Genomic DNA, 25,309 nt, shown 5'->3' with positions numbered 1-25,309 from the left:
CGTCATCATCATTCGCACAGCTCATTGCCTGTTCCATCCCACATCTCCCCTTTTCTTGCTTGCTTGCTTGCTTGCTTCTTCTGCACCTACTTGACAGCGCCACGCAGACTCGCTGTTCCTTTGGGTGCCAGTACGTATGTCGCCGGCTATCTAAAAGCGTTCGGAAGGAGCCGAAGGATCATCCGCTGTCGCATATGGCCAGACTTATTGCGGCGACTCAGTGTGACATTTCGGAAACAAACATACGTCCGTATGTCGTTTGTTCAATGATTGTTTTCATCTCAAGTCGATAACACAAGTCAATCTCGGTGAAAGACTACAATTGTTTCATCAGGCGATAGCGATACATGATCACAGTGTGAAGCCTCCATTCGCCTGCAGCGGAAGACCTAAATCATGGCTGAATTGCCATCGTATCAGGATGCTATCAGCAGGCTCGACTGGCTCGAGCTGGTAGCCCCATACGTTCAATGCAAAGACTTCGCCAATCTTTGTTCTGTGAATAGACGTTTTTACGCCACCTTCGCACCCCGCCTCTGGAGTGACCCGTTGGTTACCGTTCGCCGGTTGGGACTAGATCCTAGTGACGGTGCGTTTGTCTCAGTCCACAACACCACACTTGTCATTACTGACAGGATAACTCAATTTGGCGGGGTCCAGATCTTGAATGGTACCTCACGTTTGCTTTCGACCGGACGAAACGTCTGAGGGAGTCTACGAGGGCTCTCGTCAATACCCTCGATTTCCGTGACTTCGCCAAAGACACTGCTCATTTCTCATCCGACAATAGCACCAGGACACTACCGGAGTCGTTACGCTGGCTCCCCAGGATATTTCCCGACCTCCGGTCTGTCCTCCTGGATGGTCACGCCGAAGCCGATCCTGCCTTCCTAATCGCCAGCCCGCCTTCGGAGGTGGTGGCTGCACCCCCTGACCACCACCACCACCACCAGCAGCACTTGTTGGTGCTCAGCATGGCACACTGCGAAACACAGCTGCCGTCAGCCTTTTTCACGTCCTACAAGCTTCAACGCCTGACCTACCTTGACGTTTCTGGGCTTCCAGGCTCCCTGCAGCCGCTACTGGTGGCAGCCCACGGACGTCGCCACTTGGCCCACCTAAAGGTCCTCAAAGTAGGGCGTCGGGAGATCAACGACGGGCTTGCCATGCAGCTCTTCCAGACCTTCAAAGGCGCATTGTGGAGCCTGGACATGAGCGGGAACAACATCACCGACGCCATTCTCGACAGTTTTGCTGCGTTGTGCTTCAATAGTCCTTCCTTACGGTCTCACTCCAGGTTCATGACAGAAGGCAAGCTCACGTTTGATGGACACGGGAATGACTCTCATGGGCGGTTCATGTCTATCCAAGAGTCCGAATGGAGCGCAACCTTTAGCCATCCGGAACGATACTTTGTGGATGCCCCCATCTATTCTGCTGATGCGACCCGGGACCTGCAGGAGTACGAGGCAGTTCGGGCCAATGGCAAGACCCCCTTGAGGCGAGACACTGTGGATCATGTTAAGGCCGCAGTCGCGGGAAGCATGGATCGGCGAGCACCTGCTTGGTCCGATGTGCCGCATCTAGACGTCTGTAATGCGCCCGCGGGGATCACACATCTGCACCTCTCAGACACACAGATCACGTCTGCGGGCGTGGACAGACTGGTTCGGATCTCTCAGGGCCAGCTAGAAGAGTTTTCCTGCGATGGTTCATTGTTCCAGCCGGTCCAATGCTCTGATTTGAAGCACCAGCTTCCTTGGCTCAAGAGCGTTAGACTTTACGGCGTAATGGGCTGTGCTCACGTATTCAGACCTGTCTTATCATCTAATCTCAGGGTCCTGCGCATACATCATTCGCTAGTGACTCAAATCCCGACGCTCGAGACTGACGGCCTCTCGACAATGGCGCGCCTTTGGATTGCAGAGACCGTCATCAGAGACCGGTCCGAGATGGCCTTCCCCCAGGCATTTGAGCCTGATATGAACCCCCGATTGACATCACTGACCTTGAGGAACATACCTCGTCGCTCCGCCGGGCCCCTGATACAGAAGATTCTGCGATTTCTCAAGCTGATGGGCATTCAGGAACACGCGATAAGAGAAGCGTCGCAATCGACATCTCGCCGAAGCCCTGCGCTACTTCACGGTCTGCGTCATCTCCGCCTGGAATTCGAAGCTGATCCGATCGAGGACCCTGCAGGGTTTTCGGTCGCGGACGACCTTGACGCCGAGGGGCTCATGAGTATGGGCGAAGGTGAGGGTTTCAGCTTCTTTGGCAATGAGCAGTCTCAGCCCCGCTCTCAAAACCCCCCGAAAAAGCAAGCGGAAGGCCGCGAGGCTGTTGTCACGCATCTGGCCGATCTGTCAACAGGTCGACTGAATCGTTTCCCGTACGACGAGATCGAGGGCGATTACATGGGCTATCGAGATACCTGGTCCGGGCAGCCCTTTGACCGAAAGGTCTGGATCGGACCGGGCGTTCTGGGCCCCAGCCATGCAATCAATGAATACATGAAGTTAGTGACCAATTCATCCTTGCGAACAAGAGTCGGGCCCGCGACCCCCGCACACATCAAGGCAGGCGTTCCTGTGGGGGCGTTACTGTTCCATGCAGCGTGGGATGCCATGATCATGCCATCTGAGCTGAAGCCGCCAACGACGGTAGAACTTCATGGAATGCGGGATGTACTAGAAGCGGTAAAGACATTTCGTCTTGAGAGCAGGGCTGGGCACGAAGCTGCCAAAAAGGCGGCTGTTGGGGGCACGTCAAGACCCGGCGGACCTCCACAGCATGGCTTCTGGTCTGGGAGGCTTGAAGTCTTTGCTCAGCAGAGCATGGCACACTATCGAACGCCTAATTATTGGCGGTAAAAGGTTTCAGTGTCTCTGCAGAGAAAAGTTTAACTCTGGGTTATCATGCTATGTACACAGACACAAAGTCTTAAGTCGTTGTGAATAATCCAGAAAAAGAATATGAACATAGAAATAAGGGGGGGGTTGGCTAAGACATTATATCCGTATCCAGATATCGGTCTCAGTGGGAGGGGGCTAAAGGAAACCAACAACCAAGTACGTTAACCAACAGGTCGGCTGACCTAAGCCACCTAGGCAAGAGAAGCTGTGTAGGCAGTGGTGGTGAACTTGGCATTGGAGCCGACGAAGGGCTCGGTGCCAGCACCGATGCTCTGCAGGATCTGGGAGGACGGGAGGCCCTGGCTGTTGATGAGGTATGTGACAAACTGCTTGAGATCGCCGCTGAAGCTCTGGACATTGCTGGGCGCGACGAAGCTAAAGACAGTCATCTGGCCGTTGGTGCCCTTGTACAGGTTCCAGGTGCGGCCACCAACGTTGGGGGTGGCGATGGTGCTGCCGGTGGCACTGATGGGGCCGGCGCCGCCGAGAGAGCCGAGCCAGATCATGATCTCGTACTGAGCGGACCCGGAGGCTGTTGATGAGGTGAACAGGTCGTAGGCAACGTTTGCGACGAGGCCGCTTCCGGAGTAGCTATGGCATGTTAGTATCCCAATATATTCGGTACGATTTGGAGATAGAGCAAAACATAGGAACAAAAAGAGACTCACCTCCAGTTCCAGGTCGTAGGGATTCTGCTGATAGCACTAAGTGCCTTCTTGCTGACGTTGACAACAGCGTTGGCGTACGACTTGACGTTGTACTGGCCGCCAGACCATGACCATGTAGTAGACCATTGCAGGTTGCTGCCAGACAGTCCGGTCAAGGTGGTGCATTGGCTGCCGGTGCCGGAGGAGGCACCCCAGAGGTTGTTGTAGACGATGTAGGTACCCGTGGTAGCAGAGCCCCACTGGTCACAGAAGGTAGTCGCTCGCTTCTCGATGGTAGGTGTTGGCGTCGCAAGGACAGCCAGGGGCATGAGAGCGAAAATAGCAGAGAACTTCATGATGACGGACTACCGTGTAAAGCAGGGTTGTAGAACTATGCGGGGCCAGAACCAGGAACCGTGATGAGGCAGATCAGATAAGCGTATTCGATAACTTTGGGGCTACAGATTTTGATGATCGATGGCGATCAACGTTTATATATTGCTCGTTTTTGACCTCATGGGTTTACAAGTTCATGCTCTTACCCCGCCGACGAATAACTATCCATTTTTACTGTTCGTCTATTTCCCCGTGGGGTCATTCATTCGCATTCTAGTTTGCCCGTGTGGAGTTTGACGATACATCCGCACGAATAGTCAAAAGAATCAAAAACTCTCTTTGGCGAGACGGCCGACCTTCCGCAATTGCTACGGAAGGGGACGTCACGAGAGCTTTATGGCTTCGTGGGGCATCCAGGTTCTTTTACCCGTTACGACGATGATCATACCCTCTCCTGATCTAACGTCACTGTTAGGTACAGTTTGGTGCCGTGGTTACATCAGAAATATCGCGGATATGGTCTGCCATTGGCGGCACTTGGAGACCAAGCTCTCCATGCTGTTGTCGGTAATCGCAAGCCGGGGGGTGTATTACCTCGGGGGGTTATGGAAACCACGAATCAGGTAAACCCGGTTACGTGGAAGAGACCAGGACCCATGAACAAAATGACGACTAGACGGTGCTTCATTGTGACTGCCAGTGATTAACCTGGTCGGGATTAAGAAGCCAATTTCAACACAATTTCAAAAAAATTCAGTCAGCATTGGATGTTGATAGTGAGCACACTATGAGGAATAGGAACCTCGCCTCCCATGAAGTCAAGATAGCATGCTTGGTTCGGACACTGCATAGGAACTTTAAACTGTGCAGCATACTGCCGAGATTGCCCAGCTTCCGACCCCCGAAAAAGGCCTTGTGTGGGAGTTTTGTTGCCCTGGTACTGGAAATAAGACTACCGGTAAATGCGGGGTTTACTGCCGCATCCGCCCCCGGATCTCCGAGGTAGCGGCGGGATCAACGGGTCGCGATTGGCGGGAATGAAGGCGGCCGTTAATCTAAGAGAAACGCGAAGGGGTCAATGCTCCCATTGGGGTTTGGTTAAGTCCCATCTCTCTTCTGCTGTTTTGTCACCTAAGGGAATGACATACTCATTCACAGAATACGTGCGTGAGAATCGTCTCATAACAATGGCAATGGGAGAGCATGAGCAGCGCTAACTGATGTGGATCGGCAGAAGTTCTAGGACGGAGTGCACGGTGCACCGATGCGTGAGCTAAAGATACGTCCGTAGCCGTAGATGCATACTCCCACTTGTGCAGATGGTCGTTTAACCGACCTTCTTTGGCTACACTCTTTTGCTGGATGTTGCTGCTGGTTGTTCTCCACATCTCAGCTTGCCCCCAGCGACAATCAGAAACAGTAATGCGTCTCGGTGGCGAGTTTTGGCGGCATGGGCCTAATTGTTCTCAATGTTACATAAACCTGCTTTTCATAAATTATACTTGGAAAGTGGCATCCATATCATTCTCGTTGATCCGGGCAAAATGTGAGGCTGTCTTCGAGCTGTTCAATTCTGTCCAACGAGTCGAAATCCCTGCCTAGGTCATTTCTCAGCACTAAATGTTTTCGACTTCAGCTGAAGAACAAGCAAAACGTGGCATCGGATTCTTTGACAACAAAAATTGCCAAACGAGCTAAATGAACAAAGTTAAAACGGTTCGATGTCGGCATCCTAACGCCATGGCTGGCTTTCAGCTCACCTCAGCCGCGTCTAGCACGAAGCCTCCGCGGGGAAAGAAGGCCTGAATACTAGCCAAGTCTTCCGCTTAGCCCCGTTTGAACAGGAAAAACCAAGAACTCTTGACAGAAAACTGTTCAACGGGTTGTGAGAATGTGAGAATTGAGCATTGCTGAGAATTTTGGTTTTTCCTCTCCCCTCCCCTTCCCCCACGCTTCCACAGCCCCAGCTGGCGCACTCGCGAGATTTGAGAACTGAGCAGCTTTGTGTTATTTGGTTTTTCCACACGCTATCACCCGCGTCTGGCCCCCCTAAAAGTGATAGATAGTTTTGCCATTCTGTTTCTTCGTTTTTCCTCCTCCTCCTCCCGCTCTTTTTTCTTCGTATCTGCAATGTTGCCTCGCGTGGTCAGCGGTTTTCCCACATGAGATTTTGAATGTGCATGATTTAACAGATGTGTTAGATTGTGCCACTTGGAGGGCTTCCAACGAACATTGACCCCTCTCGGGGGCCATGAAGGCAGAACGGAGGGCATCTGGTACCTTTTCCACACTACGGGACGATCGGTCCTGAACCTGGCAGCTGTCTCAGTTACGTGCCTAGCCTTCTCCTTCGTCCTTTCTGACCCTGAACTGCTGGCATGCTCTGTGCCTGGCACCCCAGTGGGGTAACGTGAACGCGTCGCAAAAAAGGGCCCAAGGTGCCAAGAGGCGACGGTGGTGATGGTTGGGAGTAAGGTGGACTGACACGTACTAGGGGTCTGAATAACTAGCGCAGCCGAGAAAACTGGCTCAACTTAAATCCGAATACATTGCTTTTGATGGTAACGGGGCGTGTGAAACGACTACCCTTGCTTGTCTCGTTTATCGACACTTGGAGGGTTGTTGTAGTTCGGAGGTGGACTCAAGTTCCCGAGGAATGGAATTTGAGTTGTTGTGAATCCCTGAGAGCAACTCAACACTGCGCTGTCTCATCTGGCGTGCGCTCCCGATCAGCGTTGGACAGGGGTTCTAGTAGTAAAGAGGTTCCACGTGTTTGGGACCATACAATGTGCAGTAGAAAAACCAGATTGAGTGGGAAAGGTTGAGAAGGCTATGAGGAAAGATAAGGGTGGTGTAAGTGAAGTCGCACTGTGACAGGGGTTGAGAAAAGACAAGCTGAGACACTTGATGCATACCGGCCGGGACGGATTTTGCGGCATGTCTAGGCCAGGCTTAGATTGGACAAGTCGAGGAACGAGCTTAACAGGGAATGGAGCGGGTAGAAACGCATTGGCGGGAACGAGGAGAAGACCAACAACGAGTGTGAAGCTAGGTTGCTTGGCTTTCCAATCGAGCTAGGCTTGGTTGAGTTTCTCTATCTTGACAATCCTGCTGTGAGTGATTTGGGCTCATTACAGACTGGGGTCGAGACAGCATGGCCCCATGTGTGTCGGAAGAGGCACTTGCAAAGTTTTACTAGTTTTCTTGTCCAGCTTGTTCCCATTGTTTTCCACGGGGCTAGGCGTTGTTATGAGAGCTTTAGACCACGCGTCTACCTTGTGGGAAGAATGTACTGTCTAACAACGCCTCCAGGGGGAGTTTCATGAAAGACTTTGTCCAGTTGAATGGCAAATATGAATGAACAACGGATAGGTAATGCTTGTTCACCTGACATGTATCTAATGCCGATCTTTGAACTTTCCTAGCTGCTTTTCCTTCGGATAGGACACAAAATGAGGCTTGGTACCTGTATATCGAAGGGTCCCCTCCATGCAAGTTATCTTCCTCTAATCTTCACGTCAGGTTTGCATAATGGCTTAACTGACGGACTCATTGTCTAGACGAGCGCCACATGCATGTCTCTGTCGCGACTGCAGGTGGACGCATTGGGACAGGAACGACTACGTCTGGTGGTTAGGTTCATTGCCCCCAGGGACGAGGCAAAGAGGGCGGCGCTAGGGTATGCAGGCAGATGTGATCCGGGGAATGTTGCACATGTGTGTGTGTCAATGGTGTGCATCTTGTTTTGGGAATGGAAAGAATTTTCAACCCCCCCCCCCCCCTTCCTCTGTCTTGGATTTTGCGACAACTTGGTTTTCCTCAGTGGTTACTGGTTTTCAGCCCCCACATGAGCTGAGATCTTCGTGTTTCTTCGCGGATTCCCCAAAAGGTTAACGGCCTTGTTCTCGTTTTAGAATCTCTGGTGAAAAGTTTTTGCGATTGGTGCATTAGCGCCCCATAGCTGGAAGACGACACAGGATAACCCCCTGGATCGAGATCTCTATCATGGCGGATGAGTGCACTGATATCAAGGCGGGTACCTGAGTTTGTGGACCAGCTGAACTACTTAGACCTAAACCTCTCGTTGGGGTTCAGCCCAAACTCATTGATCAGGGGGAAGACCCAGACTCCTTTCCTACTAGTATATTTTATGGCAGCCTAGAAGCGTAGTGGACCGCGGATTTCCTAGTTGTTGCTTGTGGGTATTTCTAAGTCGATTTGTAGATGCGTATTGGCGGACTTCGCCGCTCCCCACTCCCCGTCTCTGTAGCTGTAGAAGTTGTAAAGTTTGTACAGGAATGTCAGTGGAGACCTTGAAACGCCATTGAGGCACTTTCAATAGGCTTAGACTGGTAACAAAAACCTCGTGTCAAGCCTCTCGTTTGACAGGTGCTGGGCTGAGACTTGAGGGGAACCAGCCACCTGCAAAAGTGAAGACCTCTGCTCTTCGCTTGCGCCTCCTGCGTCATAATCGTACGGAAAACTTAGACAAAAGACTTAAGATTATGAAAAACATGATATTAATTATCTGGTTTATTTTCTCTTATATTAGGTGGACTAAATGAGGTATAGTGGTTTACGACAGCTCGACGCTTATGAAAAATCAGAAGGACGGAACAAGATCGTGAGAATGGCGTACCTCCGTAAATAGCCTAATAAAATAGATTTAACTAGAAGAATTCAGTGGAATTTAGTAGATATTTAGAACAAAGTATTGTTACACAGGCTTTGTGAGATAGAGATAGCATACCTCAAAGTGGCGAGTGGACTAATCGCTCCGTTACATGACCTGTTGGCACATTCAGGATTACAAACCCATTACCGTATGGTTCCTTGTTCCTTTTCTACCGTATGTCAGTCTGAGAAACCGCTTGACTTCAAGTATTTGAAATGGACATTGCCGTTAGCAAAAAGCTTTCACTAGGTTTTTGGCGTATAGCTAAATCATACGTTTCGTACACTTCGTTCCGTCTAAAGGCTTCAGGAGGGTAAAAATGAATGGTTGTGCAAAAGAACATCGGCAAATTTAAGAACGAGCCCTTCGTCCCAGATTTCCCGGCTACTATCACTGTCAAAGTAGTAGAGCCATCAACAACGTTTTTTAAGTGAATGATACAACTAACTGCCATTTCACACATTGTCGAGTTTATTGCAAGTTAAAATTTTAAACTAGAATGAATTTCAGGTGCTATTATACGGAAACCGTTCAACGTGGACCTTATAGTGTTACAAGCAAATATGTTCTGTATGCAGAGACTATCCTTCATCATAGATATGTGAAGTCCTGGCGACATTTCACCACAGACGCTCTTGATGATGCTATTTTATGGCTTCTCACCAGCACCTAAGACTCTCTGCCTTCAGGAACGGTGATCGTTGTTTTTGTTGTCTCGATTCAATCACAGCACACTTTCCCAGTTGGGGGCAAAAGGTTGATACTATGACCACTACCATCCGCGACCCTTCAATGTGTTCTTAACATTACGACAGATAAAACTTATACATATAGCAGAACTAAATTTAAATGTTGTTTGGCTATGTAAGTTGCTGGAACTCTAACATGAAGCTGTTCCGGGTTTCAAGAGCAAAGTTACCTAAGGACAAACATGGACAAGCGATGAATCCTGTATGTCCAAACAAAAACTTTTACGGTCACTTGGTAAAATGTGACATAAGCCTTACTATCGTTCATTTACTATGACGAAGGCAGATTCCATCATTGAACGCGTAAATGAGAAACAAAAGTTACATTGAAATTTGCGTCTCTTTCTTTCTCATCTGCCTTCACCTATTTGAAAGCCTCTGAATCCTGGACCTTACTTGACATAGTCCAACAAGCCTTCTTCACCATGGAATCTTCTGGCCATCAAAGTTGAGAAAAGTACCACCGACGTCTTTTCTAGTAGCAGACTGAACTCTCTCCATCAGCCCCTTGGCACTCTCTTCTACCGTGATGGCACCCAGGTCCTGGGGGTTCACTGGATAATCCTTCATAGTCTCCATAACCATATCGGTCATGACAAAGCCTGGATTGAGGACAAAGCTAGTGAGCCAGTCCTCATCAAAATGGATTCTTCTCATGAACCAATTCAATGCCGCTTTGCTACCACCATAAGGACTGGTGTCAGAAAGGCCGGCCATTATATCCATACCGGCAATACTGCCTGTGTTGGATGAGATGGCAATGAACTTTGGACAGCCACTGGTGCTCGTCTTAAGAAGTGGTGCGGTGGCTTGGTAGAGCAGCAACGGGCCGAGGGTATTCACGGCAAAATGTTCTTTGACCGTGTCTATGAGGTTGTCCACGACAGGCTTTCCCGAGTGTTTAATCCCGGCGTTCGCAATGACCACGTCCAAGGAATTAATGGAGTGTTTATTTTGAAGAATTTCAACGGCAGCAGAAGCTCCCGACTCATCAGCCGAATCGAGTTGAATAACTATGACGCGAGATGTTGAAGATGCGGGAAGATCCAGGAGCTGTGTTGAAGATATATGGGTTGGATCACGAACAGCGGCAATTACAGTCGTATCGGGTTGCTGGAGAAATACAGCGACAAGGCCGTTGCCAATGCCACGGTTTGCACCAGTGATCAGAATTATCTGTTTGGACATGTTGCCAGGCAGTTTTGAATGACTATTGAGAGGAAAGAAAAGGTAATGAGATAAGGACTCGAGGAACTCTGATAAGCAACACAGAGTGTCGGCCCAGCTTAAATAGAATGTTTGTTGGGCAGGTAGACAAACTGCCACGAGGAGCCGTCAAGCAAATCGACAGCCAACCCTCGTATACAGCTATCATTGTTACAAATACACGGGAAGATTATCATCCCGAGTCTTAGCGAGTCGGCGTGTCTACAAGTGCCGTTTGCGATGAACAAAATGGGGGGGAAAAACGGGGGAGTTGAGTTAAGTCGGGTATACTTTACTCTCAATGTACTACCTACCGACGCATGCACTTAAGCCATACTTTATCTAGAATATTGGCAATCACGGCTAGATAAAAAAGGGCTAGCATTGAGTAGCGAAGCTCTTATAATTAGGAAACAAGAGGAGACGCGATCCATCAGACTTTGTCGCACTTAATAGACAAACTCCGACCAATAGGCTAGTAATTAAGTCTTGAATGAGATGAGACTAGGTTTTGTCTTTGTCTAATGATTCGCTGTCAGCTCGGGACTGCCCCACAACACGTCCCACCTTAAAGGAAACCTCAAACTCTTGAGCCTTTGACTGACCTGGTTCGGGACGACACGTCTTCCGTAGGATAGTGATAAAATCCGCATCCAAAGTTGTTGCCATTAAAAAAAGAAAGATTCCATTTTCTTCAAGTATCATCGATCTATGCAGCCGCTTCGGAACTGCCCCACGTAAACTTACGCAAGGAAACTCTGTTCAAGAGATGTTATCAATTGGTAGTGCACATGTTCGGACTGGATGCCGGACTTGCAAGTAAGAGCCTGAAAACCACCCCAGTGTATGGGGTTTGCCGACTAGTACACTGTGATAACATTATTCTTACCTTTACAGGACTCGGAAGATTAAGTGTGACGAGGCCAAGCCCTCTTGCAGGCGATGTGTTGCCGCACAACGGGTGTGTGATTATGAGAACCCAAACATATCAAGATACCGACCTACTCAACTGGTTGCTCGTGACCCCAAGGAAGGACAGGCCTTCCATTACTTCAGAGCTGTTGTTGGCCCAGAACTGTCAGGCTTAGTGTATTCACACTTCTGGACAGACTTGGTTATGCAATTCAGTCATTTTCAGCCTGTGGTGCGCCATGCAGTCCTCGCTATTGGCGCTCTTTATGAGGACTATTGTCGGGACCCTCGGAAAATACCGCAAAACGTTTTCGCCCTTCGTCATTACAATGCTGCAGTCAAAGAAATAGCAACTGTGAACGACAAGCAATCGGTTCTGCTTCTTTGCGTCCTGTTTATTTGCATCGAGTACTTGCAAGGAAACGTGGACACTGCCGTCTGTCACATTCGACATGGGATTGAGATCCTCAACCATTCGAGTTACCCATCCTGGGTGGAGAAACATCTTGTGCCAATATATCGTCGGCTGAGTCTTATTCCTCTGTATGGCGGTGCTAAGTCAATGTGTATGCCTACACTAATTGGGTTCGATGCGTCGACAACTTCAACAGTTGATTGCATAGCTGCGGCTGAAGCTATGCTGGATAGTCTCATGTCCCGCGTGTTGAATAACATGTTCAGCGATAATCATGTTCAACGGCACCAACTCGAAATTATGTTGGAGAAGTGGTATCATCAAGCCAATACATTGGAAAGCAACTATTCCATAACCATTGCAGACAGCTATGCCATTTCCACTATGCGTATAAAGTGGGAAGTCACAAAGATCAATTTCGGGTATAGCCATCAATATAGCGAGGCTTGGTTTGATTCACGTATTCCCGCCTTCCAGCGTGTTGTAGACTTGACTAGGAAGGCAATACAGCTACGAGCTATGATGCGACGGCCAGATGGATCCCGGTACAACTTCAGTTTCTTTAAATTCGACAATGGTTTGCTGCCGGATCTATTTTACGTTGTTTCCAAGTGTCGCAAACTCGATATACGATTACAGGGCTTGGAGTGCATGACGCAGCTAGGCACTTGGAAGGAGGGGTTGTTCGAGTCTGCGACATTGTATCAAGTTGCGAAACGTATCATTGAGATCGAGCATGGAATTTTGTTAGAGGAAAGAGGGCAAACCTTTACCAACAGTTTGAAATTTCTTAACTATGGGCGTAAAAGCGAAGCGTTTCCACTAGGAAGCAGTCGCATAAGTACTGTTTTGATCAACCACAGGCTTGAAATTAGTGGCGATAAGGGCCGTGAGTGTAGAAGACACATCACCTTTGGAGGAAAAGACCAAGAGGGACGGTTATATACTCGCACGGAATATGTTACTGTTTATAGCTAGCAGACTTGATTTATAAATCAATACATCATTGCTCAATTGATTTGCGAAGGTCTGGCAGCATGTAACTCTATTACCTCAGTTATTTCTTTTAGCCTACAATTCTCTGCTCGGACTCGATCAACAGTGGCTATGCGTCCTGATCAGCATTGAAGACAACTGACTGAAGTTGTTTCTTAAATCTTCATCGGAAACTTTATTGACAATTATCCCACAGGTCAGTTGCTTCCAGCTAGATAGCGACACTGCTATGCTAAGATTCAAGTACAGCCTAGCGGATGAGAACACACAGTGAGCTCTTGATTTCTTTTTTCCAGATGACGGTCAATCATATCTTGTGAAACAGGCTGGAATCACGGCTGTCTACGAACAACAACACACCCAAATTACACAACCACCCAGCTCATTGGTAGCCATGGGGGGGCGAACCGTCAACTCGCAACCGCGGGCCCAAAAACAAAAGAAACATTGTCTTTCGATAGAGGTTGGTATTCGCAGACCCAGCCTGAAGAAACAGACGAAAAAGCTTTGAAGTTGAATTCTCATTTGATGGTCTAAAAGCAAGAGTGTACGAGTTGTGTTGATGCTATCTGCGGTGTTTTTGCTGCTAATTAAAAGACAGCCTTCTGCGCACCGGCTTGGGGCTTCACATTAACAGACCTGCTATGCCCTCGAACCCTTCTGCTGCCACTTTTCCTATGCCCTTCCTCATTAGGTGTTGTACTGAGCCTTGACAACTACTCCAGCAATCCAGCATAGAAGCCTGCAGCGATGATGAGCATAGACCATACTACTAGTGCTACGATCCAATCTGCTGGGTGCTGGCCGACGTGGCTACACAGTGCAGAACAGGAATAACGATGCAGGCGCATCATTGCCGAAGTTATTGCTTTGTGCCGCAGTGAGTTGTCCTGACTCTGCGCTACAACTACGGGTCAACTCTCCAGCGCGTTTCTTAGATGTTCGGTCTGCGGGTCTTCTTTGGAGACACGCGGCCGTTACAGGCCTGTAAACCATATGTTCAGTGGTCAGAAGGCCGGGGCACACACGAGCAGGATCCAGGCGATTGGGACGGTATGGGAGCCATGGTTCACCCTACTTATCTTCCTCGCCGTTTCACTCGTTAGCCTGCTCCTCAGCAATGCGCTCCTGGACAGCAAGATACTAGAAGACCAAGATCAGCAAACGAGCCGCTAGTGAGAATATTAGCAATCAAAACATACAGAGACCACTGCGCGAGACATGGCCTCGAACGCTGAGACGAAGCGTTCCGCGTGAGCGGGGCCGAGCAACGTAACCTGCACGGGGGCAGTAGTGGAGTCAGCGGTAGGCGAGGGCGCGGACGCAGGCCCTGGGGGCTCCGGTGGTTGAGAAGGGGTCGCGGGAACATTGGACGCGGGCGGAGCACGCGGGGGAACAGCAGAGGCACCGGACCCGTAAGTCCGCAAGACACGCCCTGCATTACCGGCGGCGATGCGGTAGGCGGCCTCGAGCTATAACCAATCAGCAACAGCGCAGCGCATGAGCAGCTAGCGAGCAGGTGAAATGCGCTCACAGCATCAGCCTCCTCTATAGCAGTGCTGGTAGTCACGTTGTTATAGGCCGCAGCAGTAGCTACAAGCTCATAGTAGTATGGCATGATATTATCGTCAATCTAGATTGTATGAGCAACACGCGAACAGTGAGGTGCTAATGAACAGGATTCATACAGGCCCAGGACAAGAGTGGCTGCTGTCGGCGCACTGGGCACAGCGAGTGCCTGAGCCTGGTATGCGGGTTAGCAGGTCGCGCAAGCGGCTGGTAGGTGTCGTACTCAGCTGGTCGGCGCATAACTCAGCGTCAGGATCGCGGGCGAGGCGCCGGACGCAAGTGGGACAAGGTGCCGGGCGTGTCTCGCCGCGGTCGACCCTGGATTTGGTCTTGAGCTTCTTGTTCTTGGGGGCCTAATAGCGAGTGAGCTTGTGGCGTAGGGTTCAAAAAAACCAGTGAGCATATACAGTGGAATACGAAGCAGGGCGCTTGCGGCCCATAGAGGCGGAGGCGGCAGCAGTCGGCATTTGCAAGATTTCTTTCTTGGTTCATAAGCGGAGGGGATGCGAAGCGTACGCCAGCGCAGATTTGACAAAGGAACTTAGTAATACGTTCCACCATGGAATTAAGTGAAGCCGATGATGTTGTGGGTGGCAGGCCTCGCCGGCCCGTCACGTGGGCTGACGGCCGCCACCACTGGTCTTAGCCAGCCTCCACAGCCCTCTAGCCAGTTAGTTAGTTCTTCCACCAACAACACTACTTTTCCCATTCTGAGCGTTCTGTGCCGGTTCTCGCCTATAGGTTATGAGCCTAGCGTTATTCTTTCGGAATAACGTCGTTTTACCTATTATTCTACTTGTCTATTAATTTTCTATTGATTTACGAATTTTTGCGATTTTATTCGCTTTATTTACCTTTCTATGCGATTTTTTTGCTTTCTTTCCTCTTTGCTAACGAATTTTACTTTCTAACGCGATATTAGCTACCTAGCGCGTACGAATATCACGTAGCATACGACCGACTACTATAACCTACTAGTTTTTATAAATACTACGGAATTCTACTAAAACAATAGACCTTTTAGTTATAACTATACTTTTACTTTGATTTCCTTATTCTTACGAGAATTTAACTATTTTAGCTTTAGTTTTTTAAACTAGCTTATTAGTTTCTTATATCTTTTATAAGTATTTATTCTTCCTTTCGATTTACTATATTTCTATAGTTAGATCTTATAATTCTACTTATTTCTTATATTCTTACGTAAGATTCTCCCTCCTATATAATATTTATACTTCTTTAGTATTATTTACTTATTAATACTTTCCTTTTCTAATAGTATATATAGGTAGTAGCAAAGGTAAGCTATCTAATATATAGATATGCTTTTAAAGCTATGGCTTTAGAGAAATACTTATAATCAAGGTATAACTATAAGTCTATTCCGTATTATTATAATACCCTTACTTTTACTTTAAGATATCTTAAAACGACTTTAAGACTATTTTTACGCTTCTTCCTTACTTAAAAGGTAAATCTAACTAGAATATATAGCATATACTTATTATAACAACCTTACAAAGATACGACTTCGAGATATTCCTCGAGACTAACGTCTTTCGCCTTGCTAACCTTATCGCTATAGAGGAATAGAGAAAGAACTATAACGTTATATATAGTCTTTTTATAAATGCTAGCGAATCGGTTCTTAATAGACTCTATATAGTAGGTTAGGTTAATGATAAAAACCTTTACGAATTATAATAAACGCTTAAGAAGTATATTCTAAGAATCTTATAAGACGCTATAGCTACCTTTATTAATAAGTTTACTAAGACTAACGTACATGATAAGCGAGTGAGACAGACAAGCGAGTGAGACAGTAAACCAGACCTTCGCGACAATAATATCGAAATCTATAACAAGAAATCTTAGATTGATTAATACTACTCGGATTCCTGTTCTTCGGATGTTTCCTCAATAAATTGACATGTTCTCGCGTTGTGGCCTGTATTCCCGCATACGCCACACCGACGATGAGTCGTCTCAGACCTCACTTTGCGACCACTACTCCGTCGCGTTTCCTCTTGTAGTTGCGTGTCTGCCTCTCTTTGCGACTGTATATCCTCTCCAGTAGATATAGTAAGACTTCCTCCTTTCTGTAGACGTGTTTTCTTAGCCCTTCGACGCCGACTTAATATTGCATTCTCCTCTCGAAGGATTTGAACCTCTGACTCTAGTAATGCTACCCGATGCCCTAGTCCTTCTGTCCCTCTGGCTAGCTTACTCACAGCACTATAAATTGATGCTGGAGAGCTGCTTCGGTGGCGTGAGATTCGACTCTTAATAAAAGTAGACTGTGATCTTGCTTCGCTTGGGTTGCTCGGCGTCCTAGAGATCCAAGGGTCTGGTGTCTGAGGGACCCCCTCCTCAGGCGTTGGCGTTCGGAACTTTACATCCAGCTTTGAGAGAACACTTTCTGCATTCAAAGGGACAAGTCCAGCTCCTCGGAAACCTCCCTGGATATTTTTCCTCGTAAAAGACTGCTTAAAAGCTTCGTGAAATGCTGCAAAGAAATCTTCCTTCGAGATATGGGTTGTGCCTCGCCGCATCTTATTCTCAATTTGCCGACCGTAGGCATTCTTTAACGGCTGAAAACAACCAACATCTAAGGGTTGAAGTAGATGAGACGAGTGAGCCGGCATGCACAGTGTAATAATGTTGTTTTCTTGACAAAAGAGCTCGAAGGCTGCGGAGTGGTGACTTTCATGACCATCAACAACGAGGAGGCGATATTTCCCAGACGTACGTGGTTTTGTATAAATGTCGAAGTGTCTGATCCAGTCAATACCTCTCTCGTTTGTTGTCCATCCATTTTCAGACGTTGCAATAGCCCAATCGCCCGGAAGAGAGGTTTCTGTATACCAGCTTGAGAGGTGATACTGGCCTGCAACGATGATGTATGGCGGGATGCTCTCCCCTTGGGAATTAATAGCCTGGATAACTGTAACCCATTCCCTATTGCCAGGCTGTGTCATCTTCGTATTTGAACGCCTTTCAGCACTTGTAACAACCATTCCAGAAGCAATAACGCCCATCATAAAGCCGGTCTCATCAAAGTTGTAGATATCAGCATCAGCAATACCATACTTCGCAATTGTATTCTTCACAAGCGAAAACCAGCCACGAATCACCTCTGGATCTTCGCATTGAGCTCTCTTATAGTCATACTTGCGAAAGAAACGCGTCCTAAGCTATGGTTGTCGCTTGACGAAATTAGAAGCCCAGCGCTTCCCAACTGGAGGCGCGTCGCGCTCTGCGAGAAGTCGATTGGCCATTTCTTCCACACCACTCAGCCGGGGAGGAAATGATCGCGCATCTAGGTCGAGAATATACTCAACTATTGTCTTCTCTTCTAAATCTGATAAATTCCGTGAATTAGGCATGCTGTCGCGTCGTGAGACTATTCCCTTTAGTCGCCGGCTTAATGTTGCGTGACTGACTGTATAGAGTGCACCTGCGGCCCGAGCACTAAGTTTTGGGTCATTTCTCATTGCTTGAAGGGCAATTTGTAACCTTCTTTCAATACTAGCTGATTCCATGATTTATTGTAGAGGAAAAGGTGCCGGTCGCGTCAAGGTGCGACGGTCGCGGTTTACTGTCTCACTCGCTTGTCTGTCTCACTCGCTTATCATGTACGTTATTATTAATAATTATAAGACTTTTTATAATGCCTTTAATCGCTATTACTACCTTAGAAAGCGTATTAAGACTATTTATAATCGTCTACTAGACTTTTTCCTTACTATTTTCCTTTTTAACTTTTTTAAAGACTAACTTCCTAATACGTATAAGTATTTTATATCGAAAGGCGCTACCTATCCTATATAGAATAAGGTAGCTAATACGATTTATATACTTACCTAAGATAAGGATTAAAAGCATAGTTATACTACTATTTATAATATACTTAGAAGCAAGTCTACTTGTCACAGTTCTATAAACAGTCATCAGGGGTACGTGATATCTCACGTACTAGCCGTACCCGTATAAGAGACGCCCTCGACAGCATCATCGTTAGTAGACTAACTTAATACAAGACTAACTGCTTATACCTACGTTTATCAATTTATCGTTATTTATTACCTTGTAACCGTTTATTTGACTTCTATACTATTCTATTTATATCTTTATTCTTATTACGGTTCCGACCTCTGCCTATTATAGCTACGTGCTAGTAGGAAGAACTATAATAAGTAGTAGCATAACTTAATTTCGATTAATTTTTTTCTCTTGATTTAACCGCGATATATCGCGGAGAATCTCGAAGGAAATACCCTACAAGCCTACTTGCTTAAAATCATAACCTATACCTCGACGTAGCTAACATAGACTTATACGATAAGTTACGTAAATAACCCGAGGTTAAATAACGGTTATCGCAAGATAGCAAAACGTCTCCTACGATATTAGGAGATATATCTTGATAATCCTAAAATAATAAGAATTTCAGACTCCTTCCGAGTATATATAAGTATTATAGCGTTTATTACGTAGAATATAAATATTAGCCAAATCGACGTTAGATACGACGATAGAACTTAGACTTAGGTAACGCAACTCGAAGATAGCTAAAGGATAGAGAATTACGACTATAACAAAGTAGTAAATAGCATTGCTAAGGCGATTATCTATGCTTAAAAACTCTAGGACCTTTAAGGATAATTCGGAGAACCAAGCTTAGAAGAGTTAGATATTACGAAAAGCAAGTAACCTATAAGAAATAACGAAACTACCGAACTAACGCTAATAACGCTACTAACATAGCTTTAATAGCAAGGGTAATAACCTCCTAAGGTACTACTTAAGCATAGCTAATACAAGGGGAATTACGAAGACCTTTAAAAGCTATAGTTAGTAGTATCGGATATAACCGTAAGCTAACCTTAACAAACTTTTTAGTAAGCAAGACTATTAAATTAATAATAATATACGAAACCGTTATAAGCCGAGGTTATTCTTCTAAAAACGGAGGCATAAGTTATAAAGACCTTATCGGAGGGAATATAATTTATACTAAGCTAGGGATAGAATCCTTAATAGCAATATATACCCCCCGGCATAGGAGGATACCTTCCCCCTTAGGGGTAGATACTATACCTAATAGTAATAGGATTTCTATCCTTCTAGACTTTACTACCCCCTTAAATATAGTAGTAGTTTGAGGTAATGCTAATAAACGCGTTCGGAAGGCTGTTAGGCATAGTAACGCTAGGATCGGAACTACTAAACCTAGGGAGGAGATTCGTAGCTATAACGAACATTTAGTAACGATACGGAGTATTCTAGCCTGACGCCGATAGTAAGTATAGTAAGGAGCTTATATTCTACGACCGAGAGATACTATACTACCGAGACGTAGACCTATAGCTTTTAGCAATCGAAGCTAAGATCGTTAATCCTTACGCTCGAGACAAGGTCTTTAGAAAATAGCAAAGCCTACTTAAAGACAAAGCATTTAGCTAGTAGGAATATTACCTTAGGCTTATAGAAAGGAACTAGTATAAAGCCTAGGGATAGTTCGGCTTATAGAAGGGATTAAAAGCCTAATTCAGGCTAACCTAGATAGAAGTAATCTAATAAGTAGTATCTAATAAGTTTACTATAGAAAAGATCGGTAGTAATAAGGATATCCGATTATTCGCCTAAGACTACTTTAAATATAGTAGAGTATAGTTAGGATCGTTAACGCCTTAGTAGTAACTACTTACGATATTCTATAACGCTTTAGACCTATCTTTATAACGATTTCTTTACAAACTAACGCTTAATAATATAGTCGAGAGCTATCTTAGACTTGCCGAGGAAAAACGCAAAGTTATTCGAAGATACTTATAAACCCTAATCAAGGTTCTTTATATAACCGCCTTAGATAGTAAGGATAACGCTTTATAAGGAGAACTACGCCTAGCCTAGAATAATAAAAACTAAGAGAAATACGATTTTCCCTAGCTATAACGTAACTAGCCTTAATAGTAATAAAAGAAAACGTAACCTAACTAGAAATAATAAAACTAGAAAGACTATAAACCTTAAAACGCATAGTAGAAGTTCCTAAACTTAAGGCGATTTACTTAGTATAACCGTCCGGGTTAACTATTTAACAATGCTAAGTTCGTATAAGAAGACGAATTAGATAAAGATATAATTAATTACCTCGTCGATTACGGGTATATCCTCAAAGACGTCGTAAAAGTTTTAATAATATAACTATAAGAGGAAGAGGTAGCCTATATAGGATAGACTAGTAACGTTGCCTTCCGCGCCCACGAGGCAACTACTTCTAAAGCAGAAATCCCTCCCCTATCTCCTTAAATATAAGAGGAAGTAATAGTAGTTACGATAGCGTATTAAACAAAGCCTTAGACGGAGCCGCGTAGCGACTTTGCTGGAGTAGCTATGAAAAACTACGAAATCAGAGAGTTACTAAAGTTAGTACTAGGCTAAATTATCGACGCTTAGACAAAACCGAATAAGCGCGGTATACCTTTGAAAAGAATATACCTTCGACTCTACGTCAAAGCCGACGATAATAGCAAACTAGACAAAGTATATATCGATATAGGAGCTTTAACTATACTAGTTAAAAAGTCCTAGGTTATACGATTTGCTTACAAATCGTCTTTTTAAGCGATCGAACTAAGGAAAATAAACGCCGTAGATTTTACTTTCTAAGTTATAAAAGAAGTAATATTTAACTTCTACGTCCTTAGTAAAATAAGCGAGATAGACGTAAACGTATACGTTATTATTATAGCAAAGGTTATTAATATGCTTAAAGCAAACCTATTGCTCGGTACCCCCTTCTATAAGGAATACGGTCTTGTCGTAGACTTTAATAAGTCTGTTATTAAGTTTCGATCCGTATTTAATATAAAGGCGCTTGTTAAGTATCGACGGCAGACGCTACCTGCTAGGCGCGTAGAAAACGCCTACGTAGTAATAATTCTACGGAAAAGTTAAGTCTTCGTCCCGGGACGATATAGCCTTCTACTAAGGGATAGTAACGACGGGAGCAAAACCTAGTACTTCTACCTAATATATAAGGGAGCGATCTATAGCATAGTAGATCTCGCAACCCTAGCGCTATTTCTTATCTATAATAAAGGAAATTTAGAAATATAAATCCCTAAAGGCTACCGTATCGGTTACCTTACGAAACAACTACTAAGGGATACGAGTATCTTGCTTAGCAACCTCGAAGCTAAAAATAAGCAAGATAACGTAATATTTAACATAACTAACGAGGAAAGTACCTTAGAAGGAAGTACTAAACTATAGATAGACAAGATACTAGACTACGGAATCTCTAAACTAGACGACATGCTAGTAATTCTTAGCAAGCATAGCGTCGAGATATATAACTTCGATAAGGAATTCGTATAACAACTATAGAAAATCCTCGATAGGTATAATATCTATTATAATAAAGGTATTATACTACTCCCCGACGAGGAATATATACGAATCGACCTTATTAACGGATAGTAGAACTAAAAAACTAATATAAAGGTATATCTACTTAGTTTCGAAGACTTCGTAGTTTTAGACGAAACCTATAAGCAACTTTACGCTAAGGGAAAGATAGATTAGGCTAACGGCAAGCTAATTCCGATTGCCTATCCTCTTTTTATTATATAGCGATAAACAGAGACTGTAAGAAAACCTAGAATAGTTATAGACTTACGCCTACTTAACCGCCTAGCAGTCCTAGACGTTTACCCCTTACTAGACTAAGATAATATAATAAACGCGATTCGTAGTAAGAAAAGAATAACCTTCTTCGACGCTACTAGGTTTTTTTACTAACTACCTATCTATTCGAAATACCGTAATAAGATAGTAGTAATAAGTCCCCGTAGCATCAAGATTTCGAACGTAGTATTTATAAGATTTAAGAACTTGCTAGCCTATGCTTAACAATTTATAAATTATATCTTCTAAGACTATAAATACTTTGTTTAAGCGTATATCGACGATATCGTTATCTTTAGTAATACCGACGAAAGCTACCTAAAGCATATTAAAATAATCCTTAATATTATTAATAATAACAGACTTAATATAGTAGCAAAGAAATTGTTCGCTAGCTTCTCCTTAGTAAAACTCCTCGGCTATATCGTAGACGGATAAGGGATATATAGAACGGACGATCGAATCGCCGTATTTAAAAACCTTAGTTTCTTAAAAAACCTTAGTAATCTCGAGAGATACCTCGGAATAGCAGGATAGCTTCGAAAAGATATTCTATAGTACGACGTAATCGCAGCCCCCCTTAACAAAAGGAAAACTAAGCTAGCTGCAATCCTATATAAGGAAGACTAGTTGCTAATAGGCCTTAATAAGGCTATAAGAACTAAACGGTTCTAACATACGACTTTTAAGCTAACGCTAGAAGAAACGGAAGTATAGGAAACGTTATAAAAAAATCTCTACGACTAGGTTGTAAGATACTATTATAACCTAGAAAAACCTTTATTCTTTAAGATCGACGCTTATAAGGGAGGATTTAGGCTTATAGTATTCTAGATAGATATTACCTAGGACGGCGTAGGAATTCCTAGAAAAGACATCCTATAAAAGCATATCTAACTAGTACTATTTCTCTTAAAAGTAATATCCTTAATAAAGAAGTAATACTTTGCAACTAAAGTAGAGGTAATAGTAATAGTATAGGTAGTAAGGAAACTTAGGAAACTAGTATAATTAAATAGGAACCTAGTATAGATCCTTATAGACTATATAGCTATAAAAGGAATTCTTACTTATATATCGTTAAGAATAATAGATCTTAATAAAGCAAATCTTCGGTTAGTAAGTATTACTAACTACTTCTCTTAATTTAACCTTAACGTTACCTACGTCTTAAGGAAACTTAACGTTATACCTAATGCTTTCTCGCGTCTACCGTTACTAGTAGCAATAGGTAGAGCAGACTTATTCGAAGAAAGCGATATACTTATAAATATCTACGACGATAAGAATATCGTAGCTTTTAACTTAGAAGACGATAAACGGCTAAGAGAACTAGGCGGGTTTATAATTAAGATAAGCAAAGACTTTGCTAAGACTATCGTTAAAAATTACGAAGCCGACCTAAAGTATAGAAAACTTATCTAGTAACTTACGAGATAATAAGAAAGTAGTAATAAGTAGTAGCTACCTAAGGAGGTAGACGACGAGGAAAATCGCGCTTAGAACGAAGGGCGTATGCTAATTCGTCGTCGAATCTCCCTATAGTAACTATTAAAAATAGGCTTCCTATTCTACCATACGTATAATAAGATAAAAAGGCTATATATCCTATATAAAGCCGTTATAGAAGTTCTTAGCCTTGCCTACGATTAAAAGCATTATTTCGGCGTAAACTATATACTAGCAAAGCTAGCTAGCTTCTAGATACGAAATAAGCAATCGGTAGTAAAGCGATATATCGCCTACTACCTAAGATATAAGGAAAACTAAGTCGACTAGTAGAGACTGCTAGGTAGCCTATAGCCGATTTTAGTCGTAAGAATCCCTTTCGATATCATAATAATCGACTTTATTACTAATTTACTAAAAGTAGAAGTATAAAAAAGTCTATAAGCATTACTTAGATTTAAGTAGTTTAATATACTTACGCTTATAATAGATAAATTCTTAAAGAAAGTTATACTTCTACTAAGCTATACTATATATAGAGCTAAGGAGTAAGTAATAGTCTTTATTAAAGCCTTCTAACTAGCTAACTAGGGACTTCTACGTCATATTATTAGTAATAGAGACCTTAAGTTTATCTTAGCTATCTAGACTGCGATATTCCGTACTTTCGGAGTAAAACTATTCTTATCGATAGCCTACTACTTATAGACTAACGGCTAGAGTAAGAGAATAAACTAAATAGCGGAAATTACGATCCGATTCTAGCTTTCAAAGTACTTAGAAACCTTATAGCTAGAGATTCTCCTAGCGCTATAATATAACCTTAACAACTCGTATACCGTAACGATCGGGAGATCTCCTAATAAGGTCGTATACGGATTTAAGCCTCGAAGTACTCTCGACGTTATCGCGGAAAAAAACGTTTTAACTAAGTCTATCGACGTTATAAGAAAGATATACTAAGACAAGGCAACGGCTTTAATCGATATAGCGAACTTGCTAAGAAAGGAACGCTATAATAAAAAGCACTTAGACGTTAGATTCTCTATTAGCGATAAGGTTTAGATAAGACTAAAGAAAGGCTTCTACTTACTTAGCTAACGCTATAATAAGTAAACGTTACGACGTATAGGCTTTTTTCGAATCGTTCGAATTATAAGCCTAACAGCTTACGAAGTCGACCTCCCGGCTTATTAGTAAATTTTTCTAATCTTATTAATAGCATAGCTATACAAGCTAGCCTAGGGAGACGACCTATTTAACTATAAATAACAGCCGCCTTAACTTATCGAGGTTAATAATAGCGAAGAATAGGAAATCGACTATATTATAAGCTATAGAATTAACCGGAGAAAACGCAAGCTAAGGATCGAATATCTCGTTTACTAGAAGGGATTTACTATAAGGTTTAATACTTAGGAACTTTGCAAATCGCTTAAGACTAACATAGTAAAGCTTGTTAATAAGTATAAAGCAAGATATCCTGTCGACGCGGAGGTTATACTAACCTACCGCTCTAAGCGATACTAATAACGAAATAACTAGAATAACGTCGCTATTCTATAATAAAATAGCTAATTCCTAATAAAGCGATATTAGTAAGATTATTCCCTTTATTAATATAATAGAATTTCGTATAAAATACTTATTCTTTCCCTTCGTAAGTACTTGCCTTATAAGTAGTAAAAAACTTTACTTTTTTACTTTTACTATTATTATTATAAAAGTAAACTTTTCCTACTAAC

The 25,309-nt window shown here is 44.1% G+C and overlaps 5 protein-coding genes across 5 annotated transcripts; 1 reads left to right on the top strand and 4 right to left on the bottom strand.

Moving 5' to 3' along the window:
• Window positions 1–396: 396 nt before the first annotated feature.
• On the top strand, window positions 397–2,873 carry CTRU02_204404 (uncharacterized protein; the record flags this gene model as incomplete). The annotated part of the gene is made up of 2 exons (XM_036732617.1): window positions 397–589; window positions 661–2,873. 2 exons carry the CDS (start codon window positions 397–399, stop codon window positions 2,871–2,873), a joined length of 2,406 nt encoding a protein of 801 aa, XP_036575595.1.
• A 233-nt stretch (window positions 2,874–3,106) lies between these two features.
• CTRU02_204405 (glycoside hydrolase family 12 protein) lies at window positions 3,107–3,918 on the bottom strand (the record flags this gene model as incomplete). Its single annotated transcript, XM_036732618.1, has 2 exons — window positions 3,107–3,506; window positions 3,584–3,918. 2 exons carry the CDS (start codon window positions 3,916–3,918, stop codon window positions 3,107–3,109), a joined length of 735 nt encoding a protein of 244 aa, XP_036575594.1.
• A 5,824-nt stretch (window positions 3,919–9,742) lies between these two features.
• CTRU02_204403 (short-chain dehydrogenase) lies at window positions 9,743–10,510 on the bottom strand (the record flags this gene model as incomplete). The annotated part of the gene is made up of 1 exon (XM_036732616.1): window positions 9,743–10,510. One exon carries the CDS (start codon window positions 10,508–10,510, stop codon window positions 9,743–9,745), a length of 768 nt encoding a protein of 255 aa, XP_036575593.1.
• Window positions 10,511–13,946: 3,436 nt separating this feature from the next.
• CTRU02_204402 (uncharacterized protein) lies at window positions 13,947–14,887 on the bottom strand (the record flags this gene model as incomplete). The annotated part of the gene is made up of 6 exons (XM_070204375.1): window positions 13,947–13,994; window positions 14,054–14,323; window positions 14,386–14,484; window positions 14,540–14,595; window positions 14,644–14,773; window positions 14,828–14,887. 6 exons carry the CDS (start codon window positions 14,885–14,887, stop codon window positions 13,947–13,949), a joined length of 663 nt encoding a protein of 220 aa, XP_070062138.1.
• A 1,419-nt stretch (window positions 14,888–16,306) lies between these two features.
• Window positions 16,307–17,806, bottom strand: CTRU02_204401 (transposase; the record flags this gene model as incomplete). The annotated part of the gene is made up of 2 exons (XM_070204374.1): window positions 16,307–17,614; window positions 17,660–17,806. 2 exons carry the CDS (start codon window positions 17,804–17,806, stop codon window positions 16,307–16,309), a joined length of 1,455 nt encoding a protein of 484 aa, XP_070062137.1.
• Between the last annotated feature and the right edge of the window lie 7,503 nt (window positions 17,807–25,309).

Source organism: Colletotrichum truncatum (genome assembly GCF_014235925.2).
Source record: "Colletotrichum truncatum strain CMES1059 chromosome Unknown Contig_0002, whole genome shotgun sequence".
Taxonomy (NCBI): domain Eukaryota; kingdom Fungi; phylum Ascomycota; class Sordariomycetes; order Glomerellales; family Glomerellaceae; genus Colletotrichum; species Colletotrichum truncatum.
The sequence above is the reverse complement of the archived record's forward strand: the minus strand, read 5'-3'. Positions and strand labels throughout refer to the sequence as shown.